Source organism: Neovison vison, chromosome 7, assembly GCF_020171115.1.
Source record: "Neovison vison isolate M4711 chromosome 7, ASM_NN_V1, whole genome shotgun sequence".
Classification (NCBI taxonomy): Eukaryota; Metazoa; Chordata; class Mammalia; order Carnivora; family Mustelidae; genus Neogale; species Neogale vison.
In genome coordinates this window covers 178,458,835-178,474,177 of record NC_058097.1, presented here as the reverse complement: position 1 = coordinate 178,474,177, position 15,343 = coordinate 178,458,835, and the positions used below count along the sequence as shown (strand labels likewise).

The 15,343-nt window shown below is 37.3% G+C and overlaps 1 protein-coding gene across 5 annotated transcripts in view; it reads right to left on the bottom strand.

Moving 5' to 3' along the window:
• Positions 1-1,923: 1,923 nt before the first annotated feature.
• Positions 1,924-15,343, bottom strand: part of HIPK3 (homeodomain interacting protein kinase 3) — a 95,596-nt gene continuing 82,176 nt past the window's right edge. For 2 of the 5 annotated variants that reach the window (XM_044259042.1, XM_044259045.1), the window contains exons 9-17: positions 12,370-12,491; positions 11,984-12,111; positions 11,732-11,893; positions 11,518-11,580; positions 10,939-11,235; positions 10,502-10,642; positions 7,144-7,379; positions 6,719-6,846; positions 1,924-5,850 (exon numbers count right to left, since the gene is read on the bottom strand). In XM_044259042.1, the coding sequence (XP_044114977.1) occupies positions 5,374-5,850; positions 6,719-6,846; positions 7,144-7,379; positions 10,502-10,642; positions 10,939-11,235; positions 11,518-11,580; positions 11,732-11,893; positions 11,984-12,111; positions 12,370-12,491 (1,754 nt within the window). In that variant the 3' untranslated portion in view covers positions 1,924-5,373. The remainder of the gene's footprint in view (positions 5,851-6,718; positions 6,847-7,143; positions 7,380-10,501; positions 10,643-10,938; positions 11,236-11,517; positions 11,581-11,731; positions 11,894-11,983; positions 12,112-12,369; positions 12,492-15,343) is intronic. The other 3 variants (XM_044259044.1, XM_044259046.1, XM_044259047.1) reach the window with 3 other exon arrangements.

Sequence of the window (15,343 nt, the reverse complement as noted above, 5' to 3'; positions counted from 1 at the left end):
TGCCTTCGGCTCAGGTCAGGATCTCAGGGTCCTGGGATCGAGGCCCGCATTGGGCTCTCTGCTCAGCAGGGAGCCTGCTTCCTCCTTTCTCTCTGCCTGCCTCTCTGCCTGCTTGTGATCTCGCTCTGTCAAATAAATAAATAAAATCTTTTTAAAAAAAAATTAATGGTAATTGCTTCTTTACACCATTTTGGCTTACGAAAGGTGTCATAGGAACGCCCTACTTTCAGATAGTGAAGAAACTTATTTTCTCAAGAAGCCAATTTACTCTACTTTCCAGTAAATTGCAAAATCTGGATCTCATCTATATGTAGGACCAGTGCTTTGGGCTAAATGGAAAACTTTGCATTACTTTGAATAACTCACACCCACAAGAATGACTAAAGTGAAAGAAAAAAATATAATGTGTGAGGACATAAAGTAACTGGAACTCTCATTTTACTGCTATTGAGGGTAAACTGAATTTAACCACTCTGGAATATTATTTTAGAATCTAATAATGTGGAACATACGTACAGCCTATGACCCAGCTCCATCGCTGCATATATATCCTAAGGAAATACATACCCATGATCTCCAAAAAGTATGATAAAAAAACACCCTCCAACAAATTATTATATAAGCACACAAAAGAACACTATATAGCAATGGGAATAAATGAGTCACTGCTAAACACAGTATGGATGCATCTTACAGAAAAGATGTTGAACAAGAGAAGCCAGACACAAAAGTGCCTGTTATACTTCAATTAAAAGTTTGCCAAGAGATTATGTATTCTCACTGTTCTGGTAGAATGTTCCCCCCCAAAACTCTCCTACTAATGTTCCTCTAAAGTTCAATCCTTGGGGCATCTGGGTGGCTTAGTTGGTTAAGCATCTGCCTTTGGCTCAGAGCATGATCCCAAGGTCCTGGGATAGAGACCCGAATCAGGCTCCCTGCTCTACAGAAATAACAAATAAAATCTTAAAAAAAAAAAAAAAACTAACTAAAAAATTCTTAGTAAGTCCAATCCTTGAAGTATGAGATTTTATTTGAGGACGTAAGTTAAATTGGCCTACTACAACAACATTCTTCTGAAGTCTCATGCTTGTTTTTCTAGAGAGAGACGGAGCATGAGTGAGCAAGGAGGGGTAGGGGCAGGAGAGAGAAAGAGAACCTTAAGCAGGTTCCATGCCCAGCACAGAGCCCAACACAGGGCTCGACCTCATGACCCTGAGATCATGACCCGAGCTGAAATCAAGAGTCAGACACTTAACCGACTGCACCACCCAGGCATCCCTTTAAGTCTCATGTTTTATATCTTAAAAATACGTGTGAATTCCCTACTCTTCATTCAACCATATTAAACAGAAATATTTACCTCAAAGAATATTCAAGGAAACAATATTCAGAGGAAATAGGCTGTGGTTATCTGGTAGGTGCAGGACCTCTGGAGCACTGCCTCAGGTCTCAGTTTAAAAAGAACTAGTGGAGGGGCGCCTGGTGGGGCCGTCAGTTAAGATTCAGGTCACAATCTCCCGGTCATGAGATCAAGCTCCACATCAGGCTCCACGCTCAGCAAGGAGTCTGCTGGACATTCTCTCTCCCTCTGTCCCCTCCCCCTGCTCTTGCAGATAATGTCCCTCAAATAAATAATCTTTAAAACAAAAACAAAAAGAACCGGTGGAAAGTAGATTAGTTATGATTAGGCAGCCTTGTTCAGAGATGAGATTCACCACTCAGCCTTGGGACTCTGGACACCTTACCTAAATATTTTGAAACTATTTCTTCCTTTATTTACATAATGGTGAAAATAATACCTATCTCACAAGTGGTTCTGAAAATTAAATGAGATGACTGATGTAAGTTAGGTACTAAGTGTCACTGCCTCTTCTCTTCCCTCCCCTGTAAGCAGTCCTGGGTGGAAAAAAAGGCAACAAGCTGTTTGCTGCAATATATATATTTTAATTCAAAGTGAATCGACAGTAATACACCATAAATTCTTATTTTGACACTCACCAAAATAGTCACCTGGAAAACCCGCTTTTTGTGACAAAGTACAGAAGGCTTGGTCACATTTAAATCACTGAGAACTAGAGAGAAATACTAGCGCAAACCGTAATAGACATTACATCCATAAAAATTTTCCCAGTCCTTATTGTAATATTGCACAGTGCAATTGCTACATGGCAAACTAGTGTAGCATGGAAGTAAAAGCAAAAACAAACCAAAGAAAGAAAGCCACAAGTCTAAAATTGTTAAACAGTTAACAGTTCAAACTTAGTAATCAAATCTAGATCATTGGGTTCATTAAAACAAATCTTCCTACACCTTGCAGTGTATGATTTAACTTTTACATAACATAAACCAAGATTAAAATTAGTAGTAGAGATTTGAAAAAGTGAAAAGGCTTTTCTACTATACTAACATATTTAAACCCTGAAGGAAAAGAAAAGTAAATATCAGGGTATTTGGTTAAAAAAAAAATTGCAAATTAAAGTATTATGCAAATATGCAACTTGGAAGTCATGCAGTGTTTTATTTAAGAAAGCAGTAAAACCAAAGAAAACCGGTAAAATGGTTTTAAAGAGTTAAAGGTATAAATCCAAATTCTCTTGTCGGTATGTTGAATTTAGAAGTTAGCAGAATTTTGACATTTTTAATTTTTAAAACATTAAAAAGCCCATGATTAGAAACTGTTAAGAGCAGTGTACTCAACCAGGGTACGACTCTATCACACTTCACTATTACAAAACATTTACTGTCCATTTAATGAGACCATCTGAGTCTTGGAAGTGAAATACAGAAAATAGGACATTTCAGGGTAGTAAATACGGCCCTGGATGAAAGTAAAACTGCTCCAGTTTTGTACCTGTTGTACAAACAGAAATCGATCCTTTGCACTTGGTGTTTCTGAAACATCCGCGGCCAGCATTGATTCTGTTCCAAGAAGTGAGCAGATACCAGTGATCTGCCAGACCATATAAATAAAATTAATAAGCTGTGGAGGGCAGCAAGTTTACTTAAATAGTGACTCCATAAATTTGCCATCTGTAAATAATCTTTTAAATTAATCTTAGGCTACTCCTTTTTCTGTGTAATATATATGTATATATATATATTTTTTTTTATTTATATAAAATGCATAGAATTGATTACTAAAAACACTGAAACTTGTGGGGAAAATTAAGTCCTTCATTTTCAGTGTGACTAAAAATGTACTGCTGGTTTTAATTTTATGATCTAATACTGTAATTTTTAAAATCAATGTCAGGCACATTTATTTCATTGATGATTATTAAATAAAACACTGCTTGTGTTAATGGAGTAAAGAAAAGTTTATCCACTGTTAGCTTATTGTCAACGCTGTATTAGACTGTACTAGTGGTATGCAATTCATTTATCAAAGAAATGCTGTAAATCCAAAACATTTGAGGAGTTTTACACTCAAATGCTTTGTACTGTTTATTCCAGTAAATGCTGTAAGATTATATTCCAGATTTTAAAAGAAAAAAGTTAAGTCAAGCCTGCAAGATAAAGCTTTCTCAAGTGTCTACAATGCCAGTATGAAAATAAAAAATTAAGTTACATTGATACATCCAAGTTTTTTATATGCAGTGATGAGCACAAACATTAATAGAGATAAAATACTGATGCAAATAACACACCCCAAAATAACATATGCAATTATTTTCCATCATTTACAATACAGTAGTTACAATGACACTCCAAACAGAAAAGCAAAGTAAAAATCAAAACCCCAACTTCTATTTCATGTAATTAGACTTATACAGAAATTAGAAGGCTAAATAACAACTAGTTAATCACCTAATTTCACAGCTATCTGAAGTGGCAATCGTTATATAGCAGCTTATCTATGATACATTCAAGATAAATGATACAATTTATTACTTGCCCATAAGCTAAAACACAGCCTGTTTAATACCTTTCCTTAAATTCCACCTCTACACTACAATATACTTGAGGTCTATGCAAAAAAGTAGCTACCTTTTATATAGGAAATGGATGATTAAGTCTTTGGTGCTGTAAAAGCAACTTCATTTAAACATAACCACCACCACCAAAAAAGAAAAAAAAGAAAATAAGGGAAAAACCCAAGACACACTTCCTAGGAAAGAAAAAGCATGTAATTTCTGTCCCTGACGGAATGTATTAAATAAGCAAACACCACCAACAAGCAAAACAAGTACTACAATGTAAAAAATACTTTAAAAAAAAAAAAATCCTCTCACATGCATAAATGAAAAATTGCACACAAAGAACTCACATCTTTTCAAGCTTCAATAGTAAATATTCTGCTACTATTTATTAAATACTGCATGGTTTGCCCAAGCTAAGATGAAACCACATCATGAATCAATGAGCATTTTGCATTTTCTTTCATTATCTACTCAAAGTCATGCCTACTGCACCTCTAAACATTTTATTAAATCCAATTATATAGCAAACACGCCCAAAATAAACTTAGATTGTATTGCAGTTTCACTTAACAGTATATAAAATGCTGTGTTGTGACAGATATCAACTATCCATTAGATACTGAATCAATTTTTCTTAAGCACTACTAACTGCTTGCTTTTCTTGAAGCTAGATCATTCTGAAAAATCAGACAGCAGAATTCAGCTATAGCAAACATGCTGCCCTCTTAGTAAGGAAAAAACAGCTAACAACCTGAAATCATACCACACAAAACCAAAAATGAACATTACTCTATCAAAAGAAAACTAAAGAGTAGATCTGAATTTTAAGTGCTGCAGTCCTCAACATTTATATATAGGTAATAACATTAACAACCTCAAATATTTAAGGCACTATGTGTGGGAACGGTTTACAATGCAGCTGAGATTATTAGAACAACATTTAAGAGCAAAGTCTAGGCAACGTTTTGCCCATGCAAAGACACATGCAAATGTAAAGAACAATAGCTCAATTTCTTAGGTAAGTGACCCAACATTTATACACTAAGACACAGATAATACAATTCACTTGTATGCTGTAATTCTGACATATGTGCATCTGTTGCTCTAAGTCTGTACACAGAATGGCTTCCCAAATGTGGATGTGTCTTGCACTAGTTAGAAGGCAATTTTATAAAAAATAGCAGGAGCAAAACTGGACTTCTGCTCCCATAAGTCACCTGTCTAGAGTTACTACATAAGAAGATACATGACCAAAGACAAGTTATACCAAATGTGCAAAACACATTAAAAGTGAGTTTTTTTTAAAGCTCAAAGTTGTTTAAATTGCACCCAAGTCTACATGATTCAAAAATAATTTTCTTGTGCCATGGCTAATATTTATTAAATACCATGTTTTTATTTTTAATCAAATGTTTATATCATTGAGCTTCCTCAATATACTTTTTTTGAGTTTTCACATATATGGATACTGGCTGAGTTTTGTTGGACTCAATGGAAATCCAGTATATGCAGGTGATGCTGCAATGTAAGAATGTGGTGGGAAGATTGGTTTGTACGGAGTCTGATGAATGGTTGGGGATGGTAACAGACGGGGATTTATGCCCACTGGGACTTGGTGAACTATGCCACTGGGATGAGAGATATTGTAAGTTGGATGCTGTAACATAGGTCTTGAGGTACATGGAGAGGCTAAGAGGTGGGCCACTGGTGCAGCACTACTGAGGGCAGCTGATGATGGGTATGGAAGTAGAGTAGGCTGTCCTCCAAGGTGTGCATTTCCAGCCAGATGGGCATGCACAGCTGTGTGATTGGGACTTCCATGAGAAAGAGTGAATGGATTACTGGTCACACTGTTAGGTATATAAGCTTGCTGTCTTCGATGTCCGAAGTTTCCATTCCACTCTTGATGCCCAGATCCAAAGTGCTGAACCTATCCAAAAACAGACAAAAAAAAAAAAAAAAAAAAAAAAGACTGAATACATATTTTATAAGTTAAAAAGAAGGAAAAAAGGGAAATTATGATACACTCTGTGACTGACCAATCACAGCTCTTCTCTCAGATCTCCACTTCTACTTAACACAGAGAAGAGTAAAATACCAGTTTTATACATATTAAACATGTTAGTATTTATTACTATGTACTATAATAATATAACATTGCCACTACCAATGCTACTGGTATCACCATCCCCCATCACTACCCATCACTACCATTTGTGGAACACTTATTTTATGGAAAGCTTAACAGCGTACCTAGGTGACATTATTTACTTTCAAAACAACCCTACAACATAGCAATTATTCCCACTAACTGTGGTCCAGATTTGTTGAAGAGATCTGGCCAAGGTAATATGCATAGTACTTGGCAAAGCCAGGATCTGAACACAGGTCTGACTCCAACATCTATTCTCTTTTCTTTCCCAAAGTGAATCACAACTCCCGGGTATAACACTGACCAGATGGAAAGGACTCAGTAAGGTGTGACTATTACCATGACTGACACAACAAATGCAGCCATCGATCCAGTAGTGTGCATTCTGAGTGGAGGACACTAAGACAACAGACATACTAAAAAATTATTTGAGAGAATCTAAAAGCCTAATCTTTCTGAAGAATTCAGGTTCTATGGATAATCTGCATGAGACCGAATTCTCCTTAGTATGTGAGATGATTTAGGGATACATTTCTCAAGACTGTGTACAGTGTCAGAATCTTTTTTCCTCCAAAATGAAACACTGCTTCCAAATGAAACACCACTAATTCTGAATCCCAAAGACTTGTGACTTCATGGAACATACCTGACTGAAATTCAAATGCTGCTGCTGGAATGCTGATGTCAGTTTCTGCTGACGACTACCCACCGTGGAAGGCTGGTTTAATCTCCCAGGAGCGGATCGGCCTTTTATTAATGGCTGGCATATAGAATCTGGCAACGAACAAAAGAGTAGACAGTTGATGCTTTTCCCTTCTCATGTAAAGATCAGAAAGGTCTTTAGATATTTTATACAGTTCTGATTTGACAAACTTTAAAATTACATAAAGAGAAAAAACATCTCATGGTTCACAGCACCAAATGATATTAGGAAAGATTTCCTTTCTGTGACAGATTTGGCAGGATCAAGTTGGAAATTGAGAGGTGACTTCTGGCAATGTTATTCTCTAAGGTTCCCAAATTAAGACTTTTTGAAGGACTAATAAGGGAAATAGGGCAGACTCAGTTTACCCGTGTTTGCCATATGGTCATCGGCATTTAATCCATTCTCTAGTCCCATTGGTGGCACCACAACAGTACAAACAGCTGGTTTGGTCTCTGTGTTGGCCGAGGTCACGAGCTCCGTGCTCTGATGAGTGTCTTCCACAAAGCTACTCTCTGCAAAGGGACTGTCATGTCCCGAAGAGTCTGACGTTGGAGAGCCATCCACGGTATCACAACCACTTTCCTGTTCTTCATCTGACATGCTACAAGAGAGTATTTTTATGAGTAATGTTTTTCAACATTACATCTCAAGTTAAGTACTATCCAGGCTCTAGTAAATTAATGAGAATTTCATTCAGTTATTTCGTATCTAATTACAAATTCTTCCTTGTCCAATAACCTTTTCTTCATAGACTTTCTAGACTTTCACGTTACTTCTCTATTCAGACAGTTAACCCTAATCTTCTATTCTGTTTAGGTACATCATTTTGGGACTTTATTTTCTCTCCTTTCCCTTCCCACTTCATTCTTAGTAGTGGTTTATAAAATTCCACTTTATAGGGCGCCTGGGTGGCTCAGTGGGTTAAGCCTCTGCCTTCGGCTCAGGTCATGATCTCAGGGTCCTGGGATCGAGGTCCGCATCGGGCTCTCTGCTCAGTGGGGAGCCTGCTTCCCTCTCTCTCTCTCTGCCTGCCTCTCTACCTACTTGTGATCTCTGTCAAATAAATAAATAAAATCTTAAAAAAAAATTCCACATTATAAACTACAGAAAATCGTATCAAGACACTATTAAAGAGGGGCGCCTGGGTGGCTCGGTCATTGGGCATCTGCCTTTGGTTCAGGTCAAGATCCCAGGATACTGTGATGAAGCCCCATGTTGGGATCCCTTCTCAGCGGGAAGCTTGCTTCTCCCCCGTCACTCCCCCTGCTTGTGTTGCCTACCTGTCTCTCTCTGTCAAATAAATAAGTAAAATCTTAAAAAAAAAAAAAACAAAAAAAAAACACAACCACTACAAAAGATCCACTATTCTGGATAATTAAACAAAATATAAAAACATAATCATGTGACCTACTGTCAATTTCATGTGACATGAAATTAAATTCCAATGTTAGGATTCATTATCTTTAGTGGTAATTGGGGTTCTTTTAACTAAACCATGATCTGAAAGGTCTTCCCCATCTCTCTAAAGGCCTAGCCAGAGGCCCCTATTCCCTTCTTTTCCTGTCCCCCTCAGGCCATGCTCCCTCCCTCTTGGAGAGAGCAGTGATGGTCTCTCTCTCTTTTTTTTTTAAATTAACATATACTGTATTATTTATTTCAGGGGTACAGGTCCATGATTCATCATAATTCTTTTTTTTTTTTTTAAAGATTTTATTTATTTATTTGACAGAGAGAAATCACAAGTAGGCAGAGAGGCAGGCAGAGAGAGAGAGAGGGAAGCAGGCTCCCTGCTGAGCAGAGAGCCCGATGCGGGACTCGATCCCAGGACCCTGAGATCATGACCTGAGCCGAAGGCAGCGGCTTAACCCACTGAGCCACCCAGGCGCCCCGATTCATCATAATTCTTACATAATTCTCAGCATTTACAATATATACCCTCCCCAATGTCCATCATCCAGTCACCCCAACCCTCCCACTCCCTTCCACTCCAGGAATCCTCAGTTTGTTTCCTGAGATTAAGAGTCTCTTATGGTTTGTCTCCCTCTCTGGTTTAATCTTGTTTCGTTTTTGGTACACCTGGGTGGCTCAGTTGGTTGGACGACTGCCTTCGGCTCAGGTCATGATCCTGGAGTCCTAGGATTGAGTCCCGCATTGGGCTCCCAGCTCTGCAGGGAGTCTGCTTCTCCCTCTGACCTTCTCCTCGCTCATGCTTTCTCTCACTCTCTCTCAAATAAATAAATAAAATCTTTTTAAAATAAAAATCTTGTTTCACTTTTTCCCTCTCTTCCCCTATGATCCACTGTCTTGTTTTTCAAATTCCTCATATCAGTGAGATCATATGATAATTGTTTTTCTCTGACTGACTTAATGATGGTCCATTTTAATTATTCATTTCATACTTAACAATTTGAAGCATCTCTTTTTATATATGTACTTTTAAAAATTTTTTTAAAAATATTATTAATTTATTTATTTGACAGACAGAGATCACAAGTAGGCAGAGAGGCAGGCAAAGAGAGAGAAGGAAGCAGGCTCCCCACTGAGCAGAGAGCCCAATGTAGGGCATGATCCCAGGACCCTGAGACCATGATCAGAGCCAAAGGCAGCGGCTTAACACACTGAACCACCCAGGTGCCCATATATATATATATATATATATATACACTTTTAGTTATATTTATTTGTACATTTACATAATATATTTTTATATAGATATACATATTTACAGAAATGTATATCTATGTCAACTGCCAAACCATTTTATAAGCAATTCACAAAAAGATGTGTTAAAACATCTTTACATCTTCCAAAATATTCAATACTGTATTTCCCAACTAAGAAAAAAAGAGAAAACAAATGTATAAAATTAAGACTTAAGAACTTTTCAAATTTTGTTTCCACTAAAAAAAGAATTTCTAAAAGTTGAAATCAAATGTATTTTACTGAGATCTTTATGGTTTATCTCTTCATGTGCTGGGATAGCACGCTGATGAGGAAAAGCTCACTACTTTAGTGGCAATGCATGTCCCTGGCCAAAAAAAGAGTAGGAAAGGAAAGTAAAACCATGCAAATCAATCACCAGTGAGAGAAAAAAATCATATTGGATATCTTACTGACAGTGGGTTATTACTTTATTATGCACAAATTCCTTTTATTTTCCCAAAATATTTATTTTGCTGTATATTCTTATTCCAAATTGAAGTAATAATTGTAGTCCATGGAGAACTTGAGGATATGGCTTTTTCTATCCTTCCAAAAACAAATGATTCTTTAAAACTCATTTATTAGAAGCTCAATTTTTCATTTAGATGTGTTCTACAACAATAAAAGAAAAGCATTACTTAAACCCCAAGTTTCTAGGGCTGCCTGGGTGGCTCAGTCAGTTACACATCTGCCTTGGGCTCAGGTCATGATCCCAGGGTCCTGGAATCAAGTTCTGCATCAGGCTCTCCGCTCGGTGGGGAGCTTGCTTCTACCACTTCCTCTGTCTGCCACTCTCCCTGCTGTGCTGTCTCTCTATAATATATTTCAAATAGACAAACAAAAAAACCACAACCAAGCAAAAAACTCAAGTTTCTAAAAAGTGATCTGGTTAAAAAATTATATTCACGAGAGAGGCCACTGTGGTAAACTGACAGGCACTTATGTACTTAAGTAACAAAAGAAATTACAGGATTTTCAGCAGACTCAGTATTCACGGTATGCCACCACAGATTCCCTTACCTGTTCGGTCTCTTGCAAGGGGATGGGCTGGACTGCCCTGAGGAGCTGGTGCTCAGAGTACTGTCAGGACTACTTAATGAACACATCCGATCGATATTCAAAGTGCTCTGGCAAGCTTCACAATCCAGACTATCTTTACATCTAGCAAAAGAGGGATGGGAAAACCATAGGTCAAAAATGAGAAGTAGCCCAAATTTCCATTATTTAATTAAGGATATGAAGCAGTTCAGCATGCCCTACGTGGACAAAAACCTACAGTTTACTAATAGAGGAGAAATACTATAATAATCATGTTAATTACTATTCAGGATGTTTATTCCAAAGGACATTGACAGACCAGAGGTTAAGTCCCAGAAAGGTGTTTTTCAGCACACCAGAGGGCGCCATCGCTACGTAAGGATGTGGCACCAACACTAGGAACTGCTTTGGGCACTTACTCTCTGAGTGAGTGTCTCTGGGCTGGCTCCTCCTCATCAGTGTCACTGCTAATAGTGATCACACTCACTGCTGGGCTTGGGGAGTCAGCAATGATGATGGTTTGCCGCTGTTTGTCGGAAACTGATGAATCAGAGTCCTGCCGGACAGATGTTTCACAACAGTCTCTCGCCTCTGCTTCTGAGTTACGATTGTCCTGTGTTTCTATACAACGTACTTCTTCCACATCCTTTCCATTTACGATCTTTGGCGAAATAAATGTTGAATGTGGGACAATCGTATTCTGCAACGAATTACTCCTGCAATCAAAGGAATAATGTGTCATTCCTATAATCAAAATATACACATGACATTTTCCTAAGACATTTTGTTAAAATGAACAATGTGAAGCTTCATGTGTTCAAGATCATGTATATAACATACTAACATATAGATCATTTTATAAATATATTATCTCTAGAACTATCACTGTAGATTGCAGTTACATACATTAAAATGGTCATTTCTTGGTAAATGAGGTATCTGAGTGTCTAAAATAATACATAGATAATAAATCAAAAGGGCAATAAAGACAATCTTACCAACTGAAAGCATTTATTTCCTCTCTTCCTGGCTCCCATTCCATTAGTTTTACCAAAATACCTCTGAGAAATTGAGAAGGGAGCTGGCTTAGTGTTTGTAACAAAGCTATCAAAGAGGTCATTTTGAATAAAACAGAGTGACCCTTTAGTGTACATGCAAAATTTAAAGACTAATTTTCAAAATGCAGAGGAAAGTTAACCTGCGGACACTGACCTGTTGTGGCACAGCTTGTTTTTCTTCGCAGTGGCAGGCTGAGGCCACACAACATGCGCGATGCCCACACTAATTGGCTGTGGGGCCGATAGAGTTATCTGATTGGTTAGAAGAGGTTGTGGCATCACTGAGCTATAATGATTACTGTGTGAAATCATTTTCCTAGGGAGAAAGTTTAGAAAAACTGAATCCCTTCTAGAGCAAGATGTATTTTGCAAACTTCACAAACAAGTATTTTCGTTTGTAACTTACCCCCAGTCTCCAAGTCTTTGGGAACCAGCCACCCCCTCAGAGGTTAACGCAGTAGTCGCAGGAGCCATGGGTGTGACCTGCTGCCAGGCAGGTACGAGCATCTGCTGCGTTCGGCCAGACCAGGTCTGCTAAACCAGAAGCAAAGAAAAGCCTGTGAGTTACAAGTAATTCATCAATACGCCATCTTAAAATAAAAAATACATTACAGTAACGATCATTAATAATTATGTAAAAGTCAAAGCCAATAACTACAGAAGACAGAATTCCCATCCAGATCATTTTCACTATTTCTCAGCAGCACAGGCTGGTATATCACAAGTAGATAAGTGCCTTACTTGAGAATAAGGACGACAGTACATGTGCAAAAATAATAAATTATTACCAACCTGAGAGAGAACTCCGGGTCGGATCTGTAGTGGCTGTACAGCTGGGGCTTGAGTTACAAGGGGAACTGTGTTATCTACTCTTAGTGAATAACTAGTAGGTTTACCGTGTGTTGCAGGAATACCTATGACAAAGGAAAAAGAAAACACAGTTCTTAAATCAAAAACTATTTCTCTGAGTTCACTTACAAAACTTTTAAATTCAAAGAATTTCTAAAATTCTGATTAGGATTTTAAAACCATCTCTGACATAAAATGTTCATAGCATTAACAAAGCAATCTATTAGGAAAGCGAGGTTCTTTCTACCTACCTAATGGTACAACATTCCAAAAATTGATATAAAGCTTCTCCTTCTACTGCTTTAAAATGCACACCACCAAATCCAATCATTTATTTTTCTTGAAACCTCCCACTCCTTTTAAAGTTTGCTGTTCTAGCTTTATTTCCTTTTTAAATAGTTTTGCCACTATGATAAAGGACATGGAAAGGTGAGTCCAGCCCAACATACTGATCTTCTAGCAGGTAATGTACATCTTCTCATACAAACTCAGCTATGCTTAGTATTCTCTTCTTTAAGAACTCTAACAGGATCTTACACTTTTGGCATCAGAGAGGGGGAAAATGTATCGTAACTTCACATTTCAATGACCATGATGGTCTACCTGAGTCAAGAAAATTCAGGGGTGACACACTCATTTCTATCTCCAAAGAAAAAGCAAAAATAATCTTTCATGCCTAATATGATAATACAGCTGAGTTTTGACCAATGTGGCTTACTGTACTAGTATTCCTAGGAGAAAGCTACTGGAACTCCAAGACAAATATGTTCCACTTTGCTCACCCACTAGGAAAATTAGAAAGCAGGACTGCCACTCATGTTAATCCTGTTAATACTTCTATGTCATATATTGCAAAAGTACCTTGCAAATACTGTCTCATATTAAACTTTGAGACAGTGAAATAGTATCACCTCAAATGACTCAAGATTTTAGGGACACTCTCCAAGCTCAGAAAGCTCAGTTATGAGAATAAATTCACTACTTCACAGTTCCAGTCTCCTGAGCAATGACTTTCAACATGGGCTGCCAGATTATTTCAGTATCAGTAGTTTTTGCATAAATGTGATTTTATATGTTTCTGATCAGTCATAAGAGAAAAATACTACAATTGTTTTATTTTACTACTGAAAAATAACCCTATAATTTTATTGCACAAATACATTATAAGTGTTAATCCTAAAGAGAATGTGAATTTGGTTGTGTTTATTGTTCTTCACAGAGGCTTTTCTCCTACCACCAGGGTGTTCTACCCACTGAGCTCCACCTAAAAAGCTAGAATTAAGTTTAACAAAGATCTACAGATTATTTTTTTTTAAACTGACCTCACTCTTCCAAAAAGCATGTCTTGATCAGCAAATTCTCTAAGAAATAAAATATAAGCGTACCCAGGCAGTCTAGATATATGACGGCAATAGATAATCTCATCAGAGAAAAAAGCAGAATTTACTTGGACAAGGATGAAAGGACAGAGCGAATTCTCAAATCCCAACAAAAATCAAGCTGCCCTTAAATTATCCTCATAATTGATGCCTTATAATGAGAAGAATTCTCCTATTATCTTCTCTCCTCGTGAGGTCTAACTTATTTTTATTAACTTCAATGTGGTTAAGATCCCAATTTTCTATACAGTTATTAGGTTAGCTGAAACTTCATCTTTGTTTGATTAGATGTGCTTTAATACCTGCACAGCAGGCACAAAAGTTTAAAGATTGTTCTAGTACAACAGGAGAATTTTGTTGAAATGTATTTGATTCTAAAACAGCAGCTTTCAACCAGAGGGGATGAATAACTAGCTCTTCAGACTGCCAAAATAATGTTAAATACTTGTTTAATATACACTCAAATTTGTTAAATAAGAGCTTGCCTAAGTCTTTCTTAACCTTAAAAAGGGACCAATATAGTTATATCTACATGTTATATGTATAGCAGGGGGAATATATGAAAGGCATGATGAACCTATACACTGTACCCCCAAAGTAAAAAATGGAAAGTGGGACAGACACAAAATTTACTTAAAATACAAACTATAATGGTTCCATAACTGCTCCCCAACAGCTTCCCAATAACTATTTAAAACGTTTCTTCAGGAGCACCTGGGTGGCTCAGTCATTAAGCATCTGCTTTCAGCTCAGGTCATGATCCTAGGATCATGATCCCAGGATCCTGAGATCCAGCCCTGCATCAGCAGAGAGCCTGCTTCTCCCTCTCCCTCTGTTTGCTGCTCTGCCTACTTGTGCTCTCTACCTCTCTGTCAAATAAATAAATAAATAAAATCCTTAAAAATAAAAAAATAAAGTAAGATGTTTCTTCAAAATGGACTGGGAGCACATTATGAGTGAAAGCAGTAAGAAGACCAATATTGGGATTTTCTACAGGGATCCTAAAGCAGATTAGAGGGAAAGCTAGACACTACACTAAGACAAGAAATGATGAGCCAACATATTTACAAAACCTACATGTCCTGCTACAATGTACCTGTTACACAAGCTAACAAGCATTTTCCTTTGTCTTAACTGCTAATTCTAGTTCGCAAATATTGTTCTTGGCATTTAAAAAGTTAATGAGTCTGCTGGTATCTCCTTTTCCTTGCTACCCTCATTATGAATCAATCATATAGCTGTTGGCATATGTATAATGTATAGAAAGGTTACTAATCTTTTATCAACTATAAGGCACATTCATTCAAAGAGAAAAGATTTCTCTGATGCCTCACTGAATGTTTGAAGAATGATGTTTGACTATGTTTAGAAATGTGTCTCACAAGCCTTTTAAATTTTTGCTACAAACAGAAGGTAGGCTCTGAAAAAAAGAACTGCTATTCTAAATCTTGATGAGCTAATTCACACTGCAAGTGAGTGACCCTCAAGGTGACTCAAGTTGACTGTTTGGTAAACAGGGGGAAATTATTAGAAAAGAA